The 23,071-nt window shown below is 45.4% G+C and overlaps 1 protein-coding gene across 3 annotated transcripts in view; it reads left to right on the top strand.

Annotated features, from left to right (window-relative positions):
• The window catches only part of LOC118212335 (ras-specific guanine nucleotide-releasing factor RalGPS1-like), a 123,065-nt gene that overhangs the window by 92,690 nt on the left and 7,304 nt on the right, over positions 1–23,071 (top strand). For all 3 annotated transcript variants that reach the window (XM_035390100.1, XM_035390099.1, XM_035390098.1), the window contains 4 exons: positions 7,676–7,813; positions 9,016–9,109; positions 16,267–16,325; positions 22,235–22,361. In XM_035390100.1, the coding sequence (XP_035245991.1) occupies positions 7,676–7,813; positions 9,016–9,109; positions 16,267–16,325; positions 22,235–22,361 (418 nt within the window). The remainder of the gene's footprint in view (positions 1–7,675; positions 7,814–9,015; positions 9,110–16,266; positions 16,326–22,234; positions 22,362–23,071) is intronic.

The following is a 23,071-nucleotide window of genomic DNA, read 5'->3' as shown; positions in this document are numbered from 1 at the left end:
TGCCTGGTAGCGAGGCTCTCTGCAGTTTGGCTCATCGCCATTTGCTGTTTACACGAAAGTCATCCTTTGGACTAAAAATACTTGATAATAATAACAATTATGCTACTTCTCAGAAGGGTTCCTCTTCCTTTTATAGTATGTTCTGGGGGTACAAGGTTGATACAGTTGATATGGAAATGGTGTCAAAATTAAAATTCCTCTTTAGATCCAGTTCTTGTCTCAAGTGACTTCATAACATTCTGTTCTTGTATTATTGTATTAATATCTGGCGGCTCAAAGAACCAAGAGTCGCTGAAAAGCCTCTATAGCCATATGTGTTGTGTCTATGAATAGTGACTGTAGCTGCCAGAACCTGAAGTTCTATGGTATGCATTAGGTGTTTGGTTCTGGTGAAGCAGGTTTGGCAGGCCGCTCTGGGCCGAGGTGAAGACACACTCATGAGCTCACTAAAACGGTATCTGTGTTATTTCTGTATCCTTATCTTTGACTTGTACAGGAAATTAGGTGGTTTTATCTGCCTCTCTGGTGTAGAAATTGCTGGCTTGAGAAGGGTGTTGAGGCACTGAACCTCCTGTAACCCCACACAGACAGCCATGCACACACACACACGCACACACACACACACACATACAGACACACACACCCTCATGCAGGTATAACGGACACACACATTGTGTCAACTTTCATGCATAGAACTTTATTCTAAGGTGAGGAAATTTGCACAGCTGTCAAACTTTTGTACCCGTGCTTGGAGAGTCACACTGGATAAAGCATAACATCAGTGTAAAATGCATCCTGAGCCTTTTTCTGTGTAACTGCCATTGAGCTAAACATATTAAATGGTAAATGGACTGCATTTATATAGCGCTTTTATCCAAAGCGCTTTACAATTGATGCCTCTCATTCGCCAGAGCAGTTAGAGGTTAGGGGTTAGGTGTCTTGCTCAAGGACACTTTGACATGCCCAGGGCGGGGTTTGAACCGGCAACCCTCCGACTGCCAGACAATCGGTCTTACCTCCTGAGCTATATCGCCCCATATAGCTCAGTATATTAAGTCCAGTTAATCACAGGGTAATCACCGGTGAAACACAGGCCTAGAGTTGTGCGGACCCTTTGACTCTGGGTATGTCCACCAGGTATTTCAAAATGCTAGTGGACCATAGAGATCAATGGCTCTGTCAAATATGCAAAACCAAGCAGCAGAGCAGCCTTTGCAGCATAACAAAATGTATTAGTGTTTGAACTTGCCAAACGGCTAGACACACTTGAAGTATAAGAGTGCTCCCATAGGCTATCCTGTGCATGTGCAGTGTGTTTCAGCTGAAAGTAACACTGCCCTGTCCTCTGCACTGTCATCCCCATTTACCTGTGAATGAACCAGAATCGTCTGGAACTCAGCCTTATGGGCTTGATTTCCATATTTTATGTAGCCAGGGACTAAGGACCAGTCTGAGTGTCTTAAGGACTTTCCTGGGAAAGACATTGCTGGGAATGCTTTCACAAGTAGGTCATGGTGAATCGCCGGTCAGTTTGGAAACGAGGTGAGATTAATCTTCCTAACGATGATAAATGTGGATTTATGAGGGTAAGGGGGGTAATATGTGGTAAGAGGGAATAACGTCTCCAGTTTAAGGTGCATGGGGGTGGGGGGTGGGGGGGGGGTGAAGCGTTCCTCTCGTCTGCTTTAGTGCGCTACACGGTTCATGCAGCTGGCAAACGTTAGCGTGAGATCACCCCGGCGCGTCCACTCTTGATAGACGGGAGATTGCCTTTCCAGCCCATGTTTTCTCCTCTGCCTCTCCAGTAACCTCCTCTGCAGTCTCTCTGTGTCCTCCTTATTCTCTCTCTCTCTCTCTCTCTCTCGCTCGCAATTCAGTTCAACGTGATGAGCGGCATTAGCATTAGTGGCGGTAGCATTTTTGAAAGACAATATTTATCTTGATATCAGTTTCTCTTTCTCTCTCTCTCTCTCTCCCTCTAATTTGAGTGCTTTATCAGCAGGAAATACATCTGTAAATATTACCAAAGCGTACCGCAGCACAAACACAGAAGAACAAACAACCCGCTCTGTCTCACAGAACTGCCTCCCATAGTCAGACTCATCACCGCCACAATAGTGCTGAGAACCTCACCTCGCAAAGAACCTCACCTAGAACACGGCGGCAGTGCAGTATAATGGGTAAGGAGCTGGGCTTGTAACCTAAAGGTCACAGGTTCGATTCTCGGATGGTACATCTGCCATTGTAACTTTGAGCGTGGTACTTAACCTGCAGTATATATCCAGTTATATAAATGGATGCAATGTAAATGCTATGTAAAAAGTTGTATAAGTCGCTCTGGAAAAGAGCATCTGCTAAATGCCTGTAATGAACACATCTCACAGATGGCTACCCTATGTCTCACTGTGTGACTTTCACACACCAGGAGAAGGCTTAAGCTCTGCATTTGGGCCCTGTGGCCATCCGCATGATGGCCCTGCATACTGTAGGAATGTTATTGTTCAGCTGCCACACACACGCCAGCTCCGTTAAGAACCTCAGATATACGGGGCTCTGATTGGTCGGGTCGTCACCAACGCGTGTGAAGCCTCATTCAGACGGTGGCCCTTAAGAGGGTGCGGTTGACTCGTCGTTAGGATACGAGCAGGTCGTTATGCTTCCTTCCAGCTTCGTGTGAAGTTTTGGCTCTTTTTGATTTAGGTTTTTATCACTTTGCTCTCTCCGCCCCGGCGTGTGGACCCCAGAGGCACAGCTGGTTCCCAGGCCTGTGTGTTGGACGTGAGACGCCGTGAACGAGCCAGGGTATTTTAACCCAAACTGTCCTGGGATCGGTTTTCCTAATGTTCTCTGAGTTCATCCCCACTGTCTGAACCTCACACTGGGACACCAGCACCACCATCCCATCAAACCCCCCCCCACCCCTTCCCCCCTTCCCCCCTCCCCCCATAGTTCAGCACTGGACTGCGGTTCTGGCGATCAGTGCCTTGTGTATGCTGAGTTTAAGCAGACCACCATGGAGCTTCAAGAGGCTGCTTAATCATTCATGGTTTTACAGGCACACTTCAGGCCTAATTAAAACCCTTCACTGTGAACGTGGGACATCCTGTGTGTGTCACACACTCTCGGTTAATGGTGATTTAATGACCTCGTCTGACAGCTGTGTGACAATCACAGTTATACTGAATCAAAGGGGGACCCAGTCACACACCTGGTCAGGATCACCCAAGGGTTCCACGGCAACAATAAATAGTTGCTAAGAGACACAAACAGGCAAAACACTGTTGGAAAACACAACATTGTAGTGTGCGGGGGGGGGGGTAAAAGGTTGTGTTACGAAGCTATTCAAGTAATGACTCCATTGTAATTTTTCCACTATAAATTAAATAAGGATACCCTGGGGCACTGTGTACTTGCATTACCTCATGCTTCTGACGTAAATGTGGGGTCTGTGTGTGGGTGTCGGTCTGTTAGAGAGAACGAGAGAGAGCGTTTGTGTGTCTTTGTGAGTGCGTGCTCAAGAAGTATGTGTTCAAGAGTTTGTGTATGAGTGTGAGTACATCTGTGTGTGTGTGTGTTTGTGTGTCCAGTCATGTATGTATGACAGTTTGTGTATGTCGGAGTGTATGCCCTTGCATGCGTTTGGCTGTGACAGTCCCCATGCAGGAGTTTGTGAGTTAGTTTATGTGTGAGAGAGTTTGTTTATGTGCAGTGTAAGAGTGGCACTCTTCCACTGCAGCCTCCCTCTTTTCTCTTTGTTTCAGTTACACCACAGTTTGTATTTCAATGGTGAGATAATGGGGAGAGTCCTCATAATGGAGCTGTTCTCCTTATCCCCCCCCCCCCCTCCCCTCCACCCGGTTCTCTTTGCAGGAGTTTGGGCTCAGCTGTCTGCCTCGTTCCCCTCTCTCCTCCAGATTTATTGGGTGTTCACTGTAAATGGGCCTGTAAACGTTGACCCACAATTTGCCACATCTTGTAAAGAGAGTGTTTTATGGGCACCTTGGATAAACAGCTCCACTTTAATTTGTTTCTGTGCCCCTTAGAGGATACGAATGGTAACATCCTACAAACAGGGGTAGGGGTCTGGCTGTCAATTATTGCTGACTGGGAACCATTTTTCAACTGAACTGTGTCCAGTTTAATTCAGTGTGTTCAACAAGGTGGGTTACGGCAAGTCTGTCAGTGAGGGTAATTAGTGGGGACTGTCATCCATAAACAATGGGTTGAGTCTGTGATGCTCGCCTGCTGCTGGGCATCCTCTGTGTTTATGTGTGCGTGCGTGTTTGTGTGTGTGTGTGTGTGTGTGTGCGTGTGTGTGTGTGTGTGTGTGTGTGTGTGTGTGTGTGCGTGTGTGTGTGTGTGTGCGTGTGTGTATGCGTGAGTGCGTGTTTGTTTGTGTGTGATCTCGGTGTGAGGGTCAGACAGGTGAAAGCAGCGGAGATACAGTCAGGACTGGAGAACATTACACTGCAGTAAAACTGACCCCAGAACAGATTAAAGGTGCACCAGCTCTTTATTACCTACACTTTCTGGTGTCATGGCTTAGGACCTTGGCTGATAACCAAATGTACTGTGTGTTCTAATCCCAGACAGCCACTGCCCCATTGAGGGAGGCACTTAACCAAAATTACTTCAGAAAATAAAATGGACTCTCAGAAAACAAATGGGCTGTCAGATATAAGTCACCCAATAATGAGCCTCCTTTCCTGGAGGCTTGCCTGAGAAAACTGTCATGACGTCAGTCATGGGTAAGAGTGCTATGCCTCTGTTAACTCTTAGGGTCATTTTTGTGTTTGTCTAATATTAGAAATCTTGTTTGGAAAGCAGGTTTGTTTGGTCACCTGACTTTTGCATGGCCTTCAGCCTGATATATTTAACCTTTTAGAAATAATATCTGGGTGGTATGGATGAGGATGAATAGTCAGCCAGTGCCAGCCCTCTGTCAAACTGCTATAAAAAATCAGTGTTGAATGGTGGTGTAGAACAGTGGTGTTGAATGGCAGTGTCAAACAGTGGAGTAGACAGCAGTGTAGAACCAAGGTGCGGAATGCGGGTGTAGAACGGTGGTGTTGAATGGTGGTGTAGAACTGTGCTGTTGAGCGTCACAATTAGAATCCCGTGTTGAATGTCAGTTCAGAACAGCAGTGTAGAACTGTAATGCAGAAGGCCAGTGTAGAACGGCAGTGTTGGAAGGCTCCGGAATGTTCTCTGAACAAGGGTGTAGGTTTTCACTACAGCCTTGCATCCTGCCTTGCTCATTGTCAACCCTCCTGGAAAATTACCCAAACTGCATCAGTGCAGCAGCACTCAGGTCACAGGTACATCTTCTTCAGGCCTGATCGGTGCTGGAAGCAGAATCACTGTGGAGCGGCTCGGACTTTGAGGGAAAACTCTGAGGGGAGTTAAATGGCCCAGGGGGCGGAGCTGAGCTGTGATGCGCTGCGTTTGTCCTTTGAGTCAGAGCCAGGAAGAGCAAGAGCCATCTTCTCCGATAGCAGCGGATTTGGCAGATTGCACAATAAAGAAAAAAATAAAAATAAAATTCAGACCTTTGCCTGGATAACTTAACTTAATGACACAGAGGATGTGACTTCATGAGGTTCACCCTGTGGACGGTCTCCAGGGCCGGAAGGATATCTGGTGCAGAGGATTTCCCTCCCCCCGCAATCTCGCAGTGTCTCTCTCGTATGCTTGTTGTTTGCTTCTTTGGTTTGGTTGAATTAGCTTGACCGGGCTTTTTTATGGTGATCCAGTTTGCTTATCCCTTTTCTCCACTGGAAGGCTAACCCAGAAAGAGGCAGAATTAGGAACTCTATAAAGTTCAGTCATCCAAAAACCAGTTCCAGAATCTACTCCTGTCAGACTGAAAACTGAGGACCTTGGGAGGAGGTGGTGGAGAGACACGCTACGGGTGGCTGTGGATATCAAAATAAGACCAAAATCGCTGGCTGGTTTATCGTGTTCTGAGCTGAGGCGAGGGGGGATGGAGCCTCCTTGTTAACTGAAATCATTGGGCAGAGCTGCCTTTTCAGTCTAAGAAGGACTGAGAATTGTGTGAGTTGAGGAGCTTAGACTCCTGAGAAAGTGTAAATCTCTGTCTCAGAAGCAGTTTTGTAGAACTTTTTCATGAACAGAACTGTATGTCAGCATTTAAGTTACAAGCAAAAATCGTAAAACGAGGAGGGACCAGCAGGGGTCGCTAGTGAAACGCTGTAATCCCAGGGCAATGCTAAAGCTAGCTGCGCAACGGCCATGCAGGACTGCCAGCCGCAATCAGCGCAGTCCGGATTAAAAACCAGACCGAGGGATCCGGCCGCACCCTAGAACAGCGCATTAACGGCATGAGCCACCCACAGCCCCGTCCCATTGGCTCCTATTAGTTCTGTGTAATGCCTGCTCAGACCCGCGGGCTGCAGTTTCACTGTTTGTTCAGCTGGTAATGAAGAAACAGACAGATCCTGAATTTTTCTCTTAATTTCGGTTTGCATGCCAGTGGTGAAAAGGGGGAAATTGTTTTACAGGCATCTCTTTTTCCTTTGGGAGTCAACCCATTATTTGGGACGGTTATGTAAGATGTCATATACAGAGTGCCCTATAACAGTTGTTTTGTAAAGAGAAATGTGGCAAAAAATGTGAATTGTTGCTTGTGTGTGCATGTGTGTATGCGTGTTCGTCTGTGTGTATTTGAGAGATTTTTTATAACTCTACGGAATTGCAAACCTCCTGCTGATAGCAATTATATCAGTAGAGACAAGATAAACCTGGATGAGCTGAGAGGCCTGTTTTCATCCTCTAAACATTTTCACATTCTTGTTCTTATGTAATCATGGAAAATGAAAAACAGAAATACAGTTTGGTTGAGCATCACAAGTGTTTGTCAAGCTGCCTAGTGAACGTTTCCCTGCTTGGCGTGGCACGTTTCTTGGTTGACTTTTAGAAATACAGTTTGAGAGGAACTGGCACAGTGCTTATCCAAGGGGGAGCAGCCATTTTGTTCTGGGCTTAGCCCTGGTGCTCGCTGCTCCCTGATCTCTGAGGACTGCCTTTGGCTCTCAAGTCTTCACAGATGAGAAATTTCTAGCAGCCCAGACAGTGAGAGACAGCACGCTGGCTTAGTCCGGCCTGCAGCATACCGACGCCATGAAGACATTAGTCTCCCAATGAGTCGTCCTCAAGATAAGCAAAATATATTGTTTTCTGTCTGCGATCTGTCTTTATTTTACCTGAATTGACATTTTAACAGGTAAGCTGAGATAAGGTGATAAAATTTAGCAGTAAATTGCCTCAATGCCTGGCCAGCCACATTTATGGCTAAAGAGGTGATGTAGCCCTTGTGCAAAAGAGTGAATCACTCACCTGTCATAGCCAGAGAAGTTCCAGCTTACATAAGTGCATGTAAAATGATTAGCAAACAGCACAAACTATGGCAAGTCATCAGTGTCACAGCTAATAGCAGTCAGTGTATAAGCCTACAATATATAGTCTTAGCTGCTTTTTAGGCAGAGGATTGCGCATGTAGTGTGAATAACAAATGGGTCTGAGGACTGCCAAAAACATGTAATCAGTTTCCAAAGTTTATTTTCCTTTATGCGCTCAAACAGGTACACACGTTCTCTCTCTCTCCATCTCTCTCTCTGTCTTCACCTTTTCCTCTTTCCTTTTCTCTCCTGTACAGGTATTTACCTGTTTGACATGACCTACATCGACTCAGCCTATCCGGCTTCAGACAGTATCATCGAGACGGAGCAGAGGACCAATCAGATGAACAACCTCCTCAGGATCATCTCCGACCTGCAGGTGTCCTGCAACTACGGTGGGTCCCCGCCCTGCCCTGTGCTACATTGCTCTGCCCACCACTTCCCAAACATTCCACTACCCCCATCCTGCCACCACTGTGGGGGGGGGGGGGGGGGGCAGCCTTGCTTTTTTATCACTCTCTTACCCCGGTCATTATGTTGCGTTAACACTGATATTTTACGACCACACTGAGTGATCAAGGTGGTACTCCGTCTCCAACATTCTATTACCCCGGTGATGATGTTACTTTTACTCTGTGGTGTTAATGATCCAGAACATCATCCCTCTGTGAGTGGGACATTATACCCACAATGTAAGGTTTTAACTGATGAGCAACACGCGCTGTGTCATTATAGCATTTATAAACACCGCCTTGACAGCCGAGATCCAGAATGACCTAAGTGCTTGTTAAAATAAGCAGCTCAGCAGGAAGACAAGCATTTTGTTAAACTCTTTTGTTGTAAAAATTCAAGCGAGTCCATCGCCGTTGGAGACAAAGCCCTCCTGGGTTCCGCTGCCAGAGCCTGTCTCTGGAAAATGGCCGCAGGGCGCCGTAGGTAATGAGAGAACGAGAGAAAACCGCACGCGTGAGAGGGAGGTCTGGGAAGGTTTTAGGGCTGCGGAACCCGCCAGTGGTCGGTCGTGAGCTAGAAAACAGAGAAGGGGAAAAACAATACCTTTTAAACGATCGTTTCTCTCAGCAAATTTTATTCATGAGTGAATTACTGTGGAGATGTGGGTGTTCCTCCTATTTTATAACAGTCTTTGGGTTTTGCTTCTTCTAATTCTGCATCTAAGGCAAATGTGTCAGACTGTGTTTACTTTTTACTCAAAGAAATAAGGAATAACTTTTTTCCTCATGATCCTTAATGAACACGAATCACCATCAACACCACTTCCAGCAGAAAAATCAGGTCTCCCATCCAAGTACTAACAGCTGAAGCTAAACCCTGCTTTGCTTCAGCCATGAGGCTGCGGAGGGGCAGCAGGGTGATACGCCTCCTCGTAAACTTGAATTATTTTGCTTGTAAACATAAATTACGTCAGGTATAAACATGGCTTACAGTTGATTGGCTTATAACATGGGTTATAAACATCATATACATTGCTTATAAACGTGGATTATGTTGGTTGTAAGCAGATTATAAAGCTGATGCCACTGGGGGGTATTGGTGGATTCTGGCTCCTCTGATTGCTTTCTCTGCTGCCCCCCCACAGAGCACCTGGTGACGCTGCCACACGTGCAGAAGTACCTGATGTCCGTGCACTACATCGAGGAGCTGCAGAAGTTTGTGGAGGACGACAACTACAAGTAAGCGGAGCGCGAGCTGCACTTCTCTCCGTCCCAGCCGGAGCTGCACGCCCCCGTCCCGTCTTTTCCAAACACAGCCCTGGCACGGGGCAGCGTGTCTGAACCAAAAACCGAAACTGTAAAATCCAGGTCATCGTCTGCTACATGTAACACAATGCTACGGAAACCCCCAAGCAGATCGTTTATGGCCGTGTTGACTGTCCGTATTAGCGTGTTCGGCAGGTCTTACTGCATGATGTAATGAGTAGTGTGGATTGATGGGCCGCACAAAATGAAAGGCAGCATGAACTCATGGGTAATACGAATTGACCGATAGTGTGAATTGAGTGTGAATTCAGTCATACCAAGAGCATCATGAATCAACTGTGCTACTCCGATTCACATCTGTGAAACTGATCCCTGTTTCTTAGACTATACTCTTGTCTGTTCTGATGTGACGAGGATCATGTCTAATGTTGATCTCAGTGTAGGTTGGGGCTGCCCAGCCCCTGTTCCTGGAGATCTACTGTGTTGTAGGTATTAACGTCATCCCTAATTTGGGACACTGAATGAGGTGTGCCTTGTTAGGGTTGGAGTGAAAACCTACAGGTAGGTAGATCTCCAAAACCAGGGTTGAGAAACAGTGGTGTAGATCATCACTAATGCTTATCTCTAAGGCTTCCAGGTCGGGCTTCCCCCTGGTCTCTCACACTGTACAGACTGTCTCCTGATTGTGGTTATGAAACAGCTTCACCGTAGCAGAGAGAGGCCAGTCCACTTCCCGGAACGATGGACCCATAAATATCATTTGGCACAGCTTGTATTTTTAACTTCCCTCAGAAAAAGCCATTAGCCAATAAAGCGTTTCAGCTTTGGTGATGGCTGTTTTTTCATGATTTGTTCTGGCTGCTGTCACGTAGCTGAAGGCATTAGATATATGATCATGATGAAGGCCTCCATCAAGTGAAACTCAGGCTGTTGTGTGGCTGATCTCTTTTCCTTGCCTTGGAAGACCCCCATCCCTCCCACCCCCAAAAAAAGTTTATATGTTGAGACACTCTGTGGAGAGGGGCCAACTCAACCCCCACCCCCCGCCACCTCACGTGACTGTGTTTTCCTGTTTTATTTGCTCACCACAAACTCCTATAAGTCACCCTTGGTAGTTCTCTGCAGTAGAATCACAAGTATCTCTTTTCTGGAATGCTTTGGAACACTCAAAATGGCAATTTTCCACATTCTCAATAGTCCACAGTAGGTTAAAGGGCATGTATGTGTGTGTGTGTGTCTGTATGAGAGAGCGAGTGTATGTGTGTGTGTGTGTGTGTGTGTGTCTGTATGAGAGAGCGAGTGTATTTGTGTGTGTGTGTGTGTGTGTGTCTGTATGAGAGAGCGAGTGTATTTGTGTGTGTGTGTGTGTGTGTGTGTCTGTATGACAGAGCGAGTGTATTTGTGTGTGTGTGTGTGTGTGTCTGTATGAGAGAGCGAGTGTATGTGTGTGTGTGAGAGAGAGAGAAAGAGAGCGTGTGTTTGTGTGTGTGTACCAAGCCACCAAGTCTCAGTGCGGGTGGATCTGATGTATGATTCTTCCTCCCTCTTCTCATTTTCTCTGTTTTTATTATTATTATTATGAAGCATTAATAAAAAAGACATCCATCCATCCATCTATGACAGTGGCGGCAGGGTTTGCAAAGCCAAACAGAGCACATAAACCACCACAACGTTTTTTCCTAGCATTCATCAAAAAAAATAATCCTCATGAAGGCTGTTTTTCTGCCATTCGTATGGTTCTCACGTTTTCCCTGTTTCCGAGCCTCAAGGAAACACTGGTTTTGGGTTATGCTGGACATATGGGTTCCCACTCAGTCAATGGGTTTCGGTGGATCTGACACCCCCCATACCCCCACTGGGATACCCCCTCCATTCAGTGCATGGCGGGAGGAGGGGCAAAGGTTTGGCATTAAAAAGAACTACCTCATGCCAGGAAAACTTAATGAAATCTGGCAGTGCTTTTGGTTGTTTTGATGGTATTTCATAGATATGGCAGCTGTTCCTACTGGAGGAAAACAGGCTGTTTACTTCCTGTTAATGAAAGAAAGCGTTGGGTCAGTCCTGTGGCACACATCTCCTTGGTGGCACTGGTTTTATAGTGGCTTATCTTTGCTGTAGTGTTGGTTTTCTGGCCATGTGAACTTAACCTTCCGGAAGTCACTTTGGCTAAGAGCATCTGCTAAATGGCTTTACTGTAAAAGTATATGTCTAGTTTGTTTTTATGTGTGTGTGTGCGTGCCTGTGTGCGTGTGTGTGTGTGTGTGTGTGTTTGCATGCATATGTGCCTGTGTGTGTGTGTGTGTGTGTGTCGTGTACATGTGTATTTGTGTGTGTGCATGCATGCATGTGTATTTATGTGTATCGATGTATTTGTATGTGTGTGTACAGTGTGCGTGTGCTTGTTGATATCGATCTGTACAGTTTGTGTGTGTGCGTGTGCTTGTGTGGGTGCATGCATGTCTGCATGCATGCATGCATGTGTGTTTGCATGTGTCTGCATGCATGTCTGCTGTGTGTGAGCATGCGTGTGTGTGCATGTGCGTGTGTGTGTGTGTGTGTGTAAGTATGTGCGTGTATGTGTGTGCGTGTGTGTGTCACATAGTGACTCCAGCCACAGTGTCCTGCAGCTGCAAGGAAGTGAGTCACACCATCTGTCGTCAGCTGAAATAATTTCCGTGATTTTTCTCTTTAACAGCAGGCTAACTCGAGCACTTTGAAAGCTTGGGCCTAGAAGAGCAGCCAGCGTTGGGATGTCATCTCTGCAGTTTGTGTTAATGCATCAAGCTGCGTGCTCTCCTTTAAAGTGAGGTCATCCTGGTGAAGTGAGGCACTGCAGGGCTGCTCAAAGACGCTCTCCTTGGGGCGATACAGATGAGCAGCTACAGCTGTGAATTACTTGAGTGAAAAACCATGAGCAGCACTTCATCTGTCCTCTTTAAGATCTCTGTCCTCCCGCCTAATTTTTTAAATTTCATTGAGTTTTCACTCAAGAAATTTCAATGATCTACCCCCGTCCAGCCAGCACCTGTTTTCTGGAAGAAAAAAGTGTCTCAAAGGCTCAATGCGTTTTTCCAAAGTTTTTTATCCTTTTTTTTTTTGTTTTTTCTCCAGTGCTATAATGACCAATCATACGCTACATTTCCAACAGTATGTGGACACCCCTTCTAATTAGCGGTTTCAGCTATTTCGGCTGAAGTCCAACTCCATATTAATGCCCATGGTTTTGGAATGAGATGTTTAATTAAGTACAGATGCGTGTGATGTTCAGGTGTCCTGTGTTTCGGGGACAACTACCCCCTTTGGGATGCAGCAGCGCTGGCCGCTAGTATGTGCAGGCATGCACAGATTCAGAGAGCATAGAGCACGTTAAATACTTGGATTGTTCAGCAGTTTCATCTAAAGGTAAAGGGAAAATTTGCTCAACCTGCTAGACTTGCTCAACATTACATTTTTTTTTTGCCATGTCAAATTTCCACCCAAATTTGGAATGGTTTTCAGCCTTGTTCCTGAGACAGTCCTTGCTGCCAGTTTGGGAGAGTTATGGCATCTGCAGTTCTCCTCCCAAAAAAAACGACAGATTAGGATTAATCCAAAAAACTAAACTCTGACAATGACTGATCCAATGAAATTACACTTTAGCTGTTGACAGTTTTAGAATAACATTTTAATTGAGCATGTTTCAAAAAGTAAACTCTGAAGCTACAGATAAATGATGTTGTTTCGGTTTAGTGGTTCTGAAGAAAGGAGACCATCTGCTTCTGATGGAGAGTGTGGTGCGGTAACGTTTGGCATTGGCCAACATGGCCGCCGCTGATCCAGGCGAGCGTGGCATTTATGTAAACACGACGCTGAGTAATCAAGGTTTGCGCTCTACATTACAAATCCCTAAAACATCCCAAGTCCCTCCAAGTCAATGTCACGCAGATCAGTCACACTTTACAGTGGAAACAGTTGATTACATGTGGAATAAACAGGAATAAAAGCAAGCTGCCCCAGCAACGGAGCAGTCCGTCAAAGTTCTGAATGTTCAGAGATGAAAGAAAATAATAAATCATGTGCTGAAATTAAGTTTTTAAAATGCTTAAAATGCACCATATGAAAATCTTTGTTGTAATTGGTGACATTAAGTCCTGCTGGCTTTCATTAAATGTTGCAGACATGCTTGGTTTTGTTACATAGACATCGGTGGATCCAGTCCCAGGCCTGTATTCACAAGGCATTACATCATTATCATGTAGGATCAGTTTTGCCTCATAATGGATATGATTGGGATGTGAACTAAGGAAATCTGATCCCAGATCTATACCTCGATGCAGATCTTTTGTGAATGCATGCTCTGGCTAATTCAAATGACCTGCCACTGGGTCATCCTTTTCATGGGATAACACTGCTCCCTTCTTCCCTATAACATTACCTCCCGCTCTCTCTGATTAACATGGTGTTGAACAGGAATGCTGTCATTGGTCCAGAGCAATCAGCCTTATAATAGTCTGTCATAAACACTAAACCACTCAACAAAACTGAACAAACCACAAATGTTTATTTGACATCAATAACAACACCTACTTCATTTTCCTCAAAAACCTGTGTGCCATAAATGGAATGGTGAGTTTCCTTACAGTGCGCATGTTTTCTTGTGTGTTTGCTGTATGCGGTTGTTACTATTCATTTTCACCGTGTTACATTCCCTTGCTCTGTGAGTCTGCGTGCCTGGATCAGGATTAGGTGTAAACAAAAGGTTGAATTTATTAAGAGTAAAACAAAGAAAAAAAGGGGAAAATGTGGTGGATGAGGGAGACACTGCTCCTGCAGTGTCTGCTGGCTGAGAGAGAAAGAGAGAGAAAGAGAGAGAGAGAGGCAGAGGAGGGGCTTTTATGCACTCAGGTACATCCCCACAGGTGCCTCTCAATTCGCAGATTTAAACACACTCAGACAGTCTAGTTGTATTTCCAGGACATAACAACTGCAAGGAGTTTTGCGCTCGGTAGGGAGTTTGACACCCTAATCAGAACCATCGCCACTCACCCCAGAGGTTTTCTACCCTCACTGATTTAATTGCCCCGATGTTTTCGCCCTCCAGGGTTGTGTGGAAAGTGTACAGTATGCAGAAACCACATGTCAAAAATATTGAACTAAATCTTTCATTGCTGTGGATTGCAACAGAAAAAAAAATTTGTCAAAAGAAAATTTTAAACCCTGTTGGTCTGCTGGCATGAAAAAGTAAATTGGTACTGCGTGTGAACTAAGTCCCCCCAGATCTGGGATATAGAGTCGTATTTATGAATGCAAGCGGACGGACGGTTCATACCATGGTTGTTTGCTTTGGAGCTACATGTGGATTTATTAGGGATCAGTAATACGTATTTTCCAGAAGGGCACAGTCAGTGATATTTATCAGACGCAGGAGACTCAATGCCAGTCTTCTTCATTTGTTTCAAGTGCAGTCTGCTCAAAAGCAAGCTCTCCGCCAGAGTCACTGTGGGTAAGAGCATCTGCTACGTGCCTGAGTGCAGTATGTCACTGTGGTTTTTTTATTCCCCAAATTAAGCCATGTTCCTCACTTCCAAGACTCGTGTTGTGTAACAAGGCAAGATCTGGGATGCTTTATCCTGTCATCGATATTCGGAAGCCGTCAGTACTTTAATTAATTGCGCAAAGAACAGTGATTACCCCCCCCCCCCCCCCACCTCCAAAGTATGTACGTTAGAATTGTTACAGCCTGTGCCTTTGTGTGTTTGGATGTGTGCAGTACCAATTTTAGGTCCACATCCACTAACACGTACTTGTAGTGCAGAGTTTATGTGTCAAACTAGTCACGCCAGATGCTATAAAATATGAACCTGCATTACTGGTACCCAGCTGTGTTGTGTATGTATGTGTGTGAAATCTATGTTGCATTAGCCAGTACAGTAACATAACGACAAAAATGCGCTACAGATTTTTATACTGCTATTGTTGATATTTTGTTAAACCCTCGCTTTCTTTTTGACTTTAAAGCAATCCTTTCACTGCGGGACACGGCCTTAATTTTATTTCATAGTGATGCTTTGCACAGTGATGCAAATTTATTGCACAGTGATGCTTTGTTTTAGTTACATTAGATGAATAATGTATCTGCTGTTACTCCATTCTTTTTGTATTGGCTGCTCTGTAAATGAATCAGGATAAACGTGGCTGTTAAATTACTATTAAACAAAAAATCCCTCGACACAGTTGTAACTTTTTTGGTCTTCCTTAATACACCCCTGTGTGTGTACACTTAAGTTTATGTCAGCAAATATCAATTATTTTTGTTTATTATTGGAGTAAAATCATTTTTTCCCAGCCTAGCTTTTAGCCTGTTATGGTTATGTCATTTATCTCTTGGTGGGTCTGCACACATTGTGCACAGGTGTGCTTTTGTTAGCATGGCGTATAGTGATGTTGCTTTTGTCTATCACTCTTGAGCTCTTTGTCTGTGTTGCCATGGTGCACAAGTATTTACTTGTGCGTGTCTGTATGTTTTTCAGCATAATGTGTTTTCAGTGCTAATCTGTACTTAAGAGTTGTCAATGAATTGACCAGCTTAGCAGGTCACGTAGTATATTCTACATTTGGGCTTTTAGTAGACGCTGTCATCCAGAGAGGTTTACACAGCGTGACTATATACACACAATCCATTTATACAGCTGGATGCTTATTGAAGCAGTTCAGGTAAAGTACCTTGCTCAAAGGTACAACGTCAGTGCCTCACCTGGGAGTTGAACCTGCAACCATCGGAGTACCAGTCCAGTTCAGTCACTGTTGCACTACGCTCAGTCCAGAGGGAGACAGGCACCCTGCAGTGATCTCAGGGGTGAGCAGTGGTGCCTGGTCATATCTGAGAAGGGTTAGTGTAGGCTCCAACAAAAACCTGTAACCACACCGCGCCATTTTGGTAAGATCAGGAGCCCCTGGTCTAAGCCGGTTCTCACAATTATGTATTCCTACTGTGTTTACATGTTCCTTTACTTCTGTTTGTGTGCATCTCACCATGAGGACATTACAAATGTGTTTTTTGTCTGTTGCCTGGCAACAGGCCACAGCCTGAGCCTCGCCCCCCTCTGTGATGCAGTGACACTCTGTGCTGATTGAGGCTGTCTGTGTTACAGGCTTTCCCTGAGGATTGAACCTGGAAATGGCCTGACCTCCTCTAAAGAAGACCTTGCAGGTAATGTGACCAACACACTTATGCACACGTATGCACACGCCTGCGCGCACACACACACACACATACCAACACTTGCCCACTCACACTCAGAACACACTCACACATTATGTGTGCGTGTGTGTGTGTGAGCGTGTGTTTGCATATGTGCATGTGTATTTGACTGCAGGAACACAGACGAGGAAACTATAAGCAACAATGGCTAAACTGTAATGTGCTGACGTGCTGTAAGGTATTATGTTTCCTGCTTCAAACACTAGGACAGTAGCCCTGCTGGGGTGGGAGCGTAAGGCACAGACTGTCCCAGTTTGCCCCAGTTTGTTTCCTTTCTTGTACACTTCCTGTGGGACTCACGCACTGAACCTTTAGCAGTGGAAGAATGATGTCACCGGCCTCCTATCCCAGCCGGCAGTGCATGAGTTATCGCATGCCTTTTAAAAGGTGACCGCCTGCCTGTTTAAATCATCACACGAACACATGAACAAACCAGAGAGGGGGAAATGGTGGCCTGGCTCCCCAAAGGAAGCTGAAATGAACACAGACTGTTAGCCAGCAGGCTCTCACTGCTAATCACCACCCTGCAGCTGGGCCTTACCCACACATTTCCATGCAATTAATACACTAATTAATTATTTTCCCTTGGTAATTATCCCTGGCTGCGAAGGCCAGGTGACGCGAGGTGTCTGGAATGCCACCAGATGGGACTTGGGCTGGTCCTGAGCGGAGAGGGAAAATAGTAAACGAAACCTCATCAAATGGGACAGTGATGGAAGTGGGGAGGTCATAGGTCAGAGGTCACAGAAAGTCTGTCAGTGAGGGTAATTAGTGGGAATGAGCGTCATTCATCCAAACAATGGGTCTTTAATGCTCACCTGCTGCTGCTGCTCTGTGTGTGTGTGTGTGTTTGTTTGTGTGTGTGTGTGTGTGTGTGTGTGTTTGCGCGCGTGCGCATGCGTGTGAGTGCGATTGTTGGGTGGGAAGAGCAGACCAGCTTTAACTTGTACGATGAGTTTCAATCTATACAAAACTACTGGTGAATTAATACAGGGTTAGTGTCTGTATCGGTAAAAGGTTACAGTTATTTTAACAATATGTTTGAAAAGACTGTCATGGTAACCATCAAACAGTGCCCCCCCCCCCCCCCCCCCCCCCCCCCGCCGCCTCTTTTCATGAATGCAGGGCATTCTAATTACAGACCTGACATATTGATGGTCTGTCCCATTAAAAACCCCCGCTTGAGTTTTATTAAATGCTTGGTGGCTTGCGTTGTCTCATTTAGGCAAAAAATCTATGAAATCTGTAAGACGTTTGCTTCCAAAAAAAAATAACCAGACGAAACAAGCAAGTCAGATTTGGCTGCAGGTTTGACGTAGGTTGTGGATTTCAGTCAAAGCGGCCAATCATCTACTGTTTGCAACTCCTTGCAACATATGTTCAGTGGCCATTCTTGAACAGTTGTTGCGGGTGCAACAGTTTACATTCACAGACGAATCGATCAGTCGTATAATTCCACAAACATGTTTTATTCACAGGATAATTGCTTTGATGGGGCAATTTTAATCTTATCCGCTACAATTATCATCAGCTACAATATGTAAGTAAAAGTTATAACACCTGTCAAGAACAAATTCACAAAATTATTCATAGAGGCATAAAAATAGTGAGCATGGACATAAGCTCTTTCATGGTTTGAATTTATGAACCCGACTCTGGAACATGTACGGTTTAATCCCTGCTGGATAATTTATGGAGACCATGTTCACTTTTCGAGCAGGAGTTGCGATGAGATTCCGGAGGTGCTCCTGTCATTTCTGGTTAGATAATCCATCGAGGCGGAGATTGCACAAAACCTGTATCACCCTCAAGAAACGGTCTGTTCTGCTTGAGAGGAGAGAAACTCCCTGATTTTTTTTTTTTAACGCTATCAACAAGTTTGATAGGCCTTGTGGGATAAAATAAAATTGTTGAGAAAATAGAACAAGTGGGGACCTTTAATGGCTAATCCCTGCCTTCCCTTAGTGAGTAGCTGCAGTGGCGGACGGTGCAGCCGGGATCACGAGCTGTCGCCTGGTCATTAGACCTGCTTACACGAGAGGAGTGATCTGCTGGAGCCCCAGTGAGATCAGACTGCCCAATCAGAGCTGCAGTCTGACTTTACCAACTGTCGCTCGGCAGCCTGGCTGTTAGACTGCTCACCAATGAGAGCAAATCTGAGACCATTACCACACGGGCCCTTTTGCAGTGTGATGGGATCTTGTTTCATTTACCGCACGCTGTGTTTTTGCCACAGGAACATGACATCCTTTTGATGTTTGCAGTAGCAAACAGACGGTGTTGTTTTGTGTAAGATTCGCTTGATGCGAAACAGACAGATTTTTAAATTAATTTGTGTTTTATTTTTTTGTGCAATTCACATTCTGGGACACGTGTGTGTTATATTCCAGGTGTCGCCGTGAATCATCGATGACAGGGCGAAAAAGTTGTGGAAACTTAGGAAACCACAGGGGGTATAGCTGGGTTTAGGTCTTGCTGTTCCGTGCCGATTTGGGATTGGCCGGACCCTGAAGAGGATTCCATTCAGTATTATATGTATAGTACAGAGACGCTGTCACAAGCCGAGCCGGGCCAAGATGTTTCTCCTGGGAAGTAGAACAGTCACCAGGCTCTCAGCAAACCCAGCCCAATAAGCCCTGAGCTTCTCGTTTAAAACAGCTCTGTTCACGAGAGAAACCACTCGGAGATCCCTGGGGTAAGAGACCAGATTCTGGCCTCCTCAAGAATGCCTGAACTGTGTTATATCACCATTTCACATTTTATGATTTTGTTTTATGGTACATACTCTATCACAATCCAAGTATTAATCTGAACTATTACGTGAGCCCCTGATGAATTTCTAGAATTTTGAAATATTGCTCCTCCAGCCTTCTCTCTCTCCAGCCACACCCAAAATTCTGGATAATATTTTAAATAATAGTTAATTTGAATGCTGGGATTTTTTTTTGAACCTGATATTCCTAACAGGAAACAGTGGGTAGCTCACGTTGCAGTATGATCTGCTGTAAAATTGTAATTGTGGTTGGTGTGAAATGAGTGCTGAGACAGAATGTCATGTTTCTTTGACATACTAACGATCACGGCTGAATTTACATAACTGTAAGCATACCTTGATCACACTTTGTGACCATTGTAGCAGGAGTCAAGCGGGCTAACTTCCCTCAGGTTGATTTGAATTGTTTCATGACTGTTATGTCATAGTTAGCCTAGCATCCAACATTATGGATGCTTTATGTCTCCCTTTATCATTTTTGGCTGTTAGCCTGGTGACGTTGTTGGTTATGTCATGTCTGGCATAAAATGTTGCGTAAGGAGGTGTTATGTCACCTCCTTATGCAATCAAGCCATTGGGACATGTTTATGAAGGCATTGTACATGCAATATAAAGCTTTTATGAGAAACACTGTGTTTAAAGTATGACCGAATATCTGTATTTTAGCTATACATAGTACGGAAATTATATACGAGGGGAAAAAGTTCAAATTTAATTTCAGATTTCATACTCGCACTTTGAGGACCACCCGTCCCATACCCACGCATTGGGTAACTTTTTCCTCAGCATCCTGGACAGAATCCTAAAACAGTGCTCTTGCCCACTCCGCTGGTCAGCCACCTGGCCTGTCAGAGCCGCCCTGGTCCCGTGGGTCTCACGCCCCTCAACCAGCCCAAATTACCGCCTTTGGAGCCGCCACGGCGAACGGCCCGGTTTAAGTGGAGGCACTTTGTTTCGGCTGAAGTGCGTCGCCCCAGGGGCAGAAGCGATGATTGCGCTTCCGGTAATTTCCGGGCAGGCCCATACCTTGGTACCGGCGGGGGCTGTTTGAGTTTTAAGCGTTTGAGTCTCGCCCCACGGGCCTCGTGTGCCTCCCGGTCCCGAGGGAGGCGCGCTTGCTCACCTGGCGCTGGCGTTCCGTGCCCGTGCATCGTGGGAACTGGGATAAGGGCACGATCGTGACTTTGGTGGTTCCCGCGGCTCACTAATTTCGGAAAACTACTCTGGGCCCATTAAAAACCCACACACCGGTGTTTCCTCGCGTCGGCTGCGTGTTTTTGCTCTTGATGAGTGGGGTTGGAGAGGTTGTGGGGGGGCGGGGGGTGCTGGGAGTCATGAGCTCATCGCCATCACGACTGGGGCGGGCCCCCTCTGTAGCTGTGTACTGAGGTGCTTTGGGAAAACTGGCCAACTATTTTTATAATGAGGTTTTTTTTTTTCCTCAAGTAATGAGGGACTGTCAAGTCGTTTTACTCCAGGTGTAGCTGCTGATTTTCCCAAGCGCTTGTGAAATGGCTCTTAGAGCAGTTACAGAATTTGTTTTTGAAAAGTATAGCCTGTTCAGGTTTCCAGGGTAACTGAGTGTTCTTTGTGATGTGCACTGTAGGCCACTTACCTGCTTTTAAAAACTTCTCCGGTACTTCAACTCGCCACAGCACAGTGTTTCATTTTAAACACAGCTTTATTCCTAGTTTCCCCAAGTTTAAAATGGCTGACCATGACTGTAGACATGTCCCATCACCACCACATGTCCCATGTCCCATCCATCACTCCTGATAGTCAGTCCACATCTTTTACGTGTCATTCGAGAGACTGAATTCTGAGCTGATATTCGGAACTTGATAACGAGTGGGTTTTAAGAAAAGTGTGGCCTGAACCTCTCACTCAACCTGAAAGAAGTGCAGACACGCTCCGTTAAAGGAGATAGAAGGTGGCTGGTCATAAACGGTCATTGATAAACCGTAACATCCGCCTTTAAAGATCATTTTTAAAAATAAAGTAATAAATTCAGACATTTTATTTATTAATTAATTCATTTATTTTATTTAACCTTTATTTACACAGGGTAGGTTAGCACGGATGCTCTTTTGCAGGAACGCCCTGCTTCACACTCATACACATTCACACCTGGGAGCTGCCCAGTACAACCACAATTTTCTATTGTTGGCCACTGAGCAGCTCCACTGGAGGGAGAGAACATTTTTTAGCCAATTAAATCAGGGGATGATTAGGTGGCAAGTTTTTGCGAGACCAGGTCTGGGATTTTAGCCAGGACCCCGGGGAACCTTCTACTCTTTACGAATAGTGTCGTGGGATCTTTAATGACCACAGTGAGTCAGGACCTCGGTTTAACGTCTCATCTGAAAGACGGATTTGAGGAAGGAGAGCATTCTTTGGACCAAAAAAAAACGTATTTATTCCTGGGACCTGTCCTTTCAAGTCTTCATGCGTAGACATTCCCCATCATTTTCCATCCCTCCATTTTCCCCCCTTCACATAGTTGTCACTGGACCTAGGCCCCTCCCCTACTGTGTCCTGATTGGTGAAATTGCTCTGCCCATCAAACATATTTCCACCCAACCCCACCACTGCAAACGTGTTATTTATTTATTGAGCCTTTAAATATTGCCTGATGTTGAAAGCCTCTTATTTCCAAGAGTGAAACCTGGAAAGAATGTCAACCGGGATAAAAAAAATATGAATTTCAGCTTGTACACATGCCAATCACAATAGAAAACCATTCAAAGGCAGGGTACGTCCAAGCGGAAGTCATTGCTTTAAAAGAAAAAAAAAGGGAATAGTCTGAGCATCGGAACAAAGTGGAGCTTGTGTTAAACTGTCAAAGCCGTGCACATAGGGAATATCTCTCTGTGTGTTACAGCCGCGGAGGCTGCCGGTTTGCTGGAGGTGATTTGTAAGCGTGCGGTGAGCACCAGCAGGGGTGGAACCATCTGGGGCCCAGCTGCGGGCCCAGAGAGGCAGCCTTGTTCTGGAAGTTTCCGTTCACTGGCTCTAATATCATCTCTTAAATCTCTTACACCCCGCTCCCCCCCCCCTTCCTCTGTCCTCTGTCCTCCTGTCCCAGGACCCTCTGAAGTGTCCTTCTCAGACAGGTACAGCCGTCGCCCGACCTGTCCTGACACCTCCACGTGCCACCACCTGCCCACCCCGCCCCCGTCCCGCCACAGGAAGAGCCACAGCCTGGGAAGCAAGTGAGACTCTCTGCCGCCCCCTACAGATAGCTGTTACACTGTTGTCGTGCACTTGTCTGTCCCCACTACTAACAGGCTACTGCTAATACATCATTATTACATCACCTGACTGCCACTTAATGGCAATCTACTGCTATTACATTGATATTATGTCTGCCACTTACAAACACCTGCTATTGTTTTGCTATCACACCGTTATTGTACCACCTGTCTGCCTCCTATGGGCTGGCTACAGCTATCACACTGCTCTTACACTGTTATTACACCCCATGTTATTTTGGGGATTCCAAAACCTTTAAAGTTCAAGGCCCCCATACAGGGGCTCCCAAACGTTCACGAGCCCACATCCTACGCTATGACTAATACTCCGGCAAAGGGCTGTGGAGAGGGTTCTGTTGTCTATGGTAACGAGACGCCAAACTGCTGATGTTTACATGTGTGAAAACATTGCGGCGCCTGGTGAAATTACAGAGAAACCTGGGAGGAATAAACTTTATATCTACTTTCGTTTAAAAAATTCAAACGCAAACGGAAAAAGAAGGTGGTCTGTCACTCAGATAAACTGAAAATAATGACGCATTAATGACAATAAATTTCTGTATTTCTTTTGGCTGTCCAATCAACACCGTGCAACAAAGTATCTGCGACATATCAAAATTCTAGAGGTACGCGACACTGAAAAAGTGTTGTGCAATGCTTTTTTTCATCGA

The sequence above is a fragment of the Anguilla anguilla genome, chromosome 14 (assembly GCF_013347855.1).
Source record: "Anguilla anguilla isolate fAngAng1 chromosome 14, fAngAng1.pri, whole genome shotgun sequence".
NCBI classification, from domain to species: domain Eukaryota; kingdom Metazoa; phylum Chordata; class Actinopteri; order Anguilliformes; family Anguillidae; genus Anguilla; species Anguilla anguilla.
The sequence above is the reverse complement of the archived record's forward strand: the minus strand, read 5'-3'. Positions and strand labels throughout refer to the sequence as shown.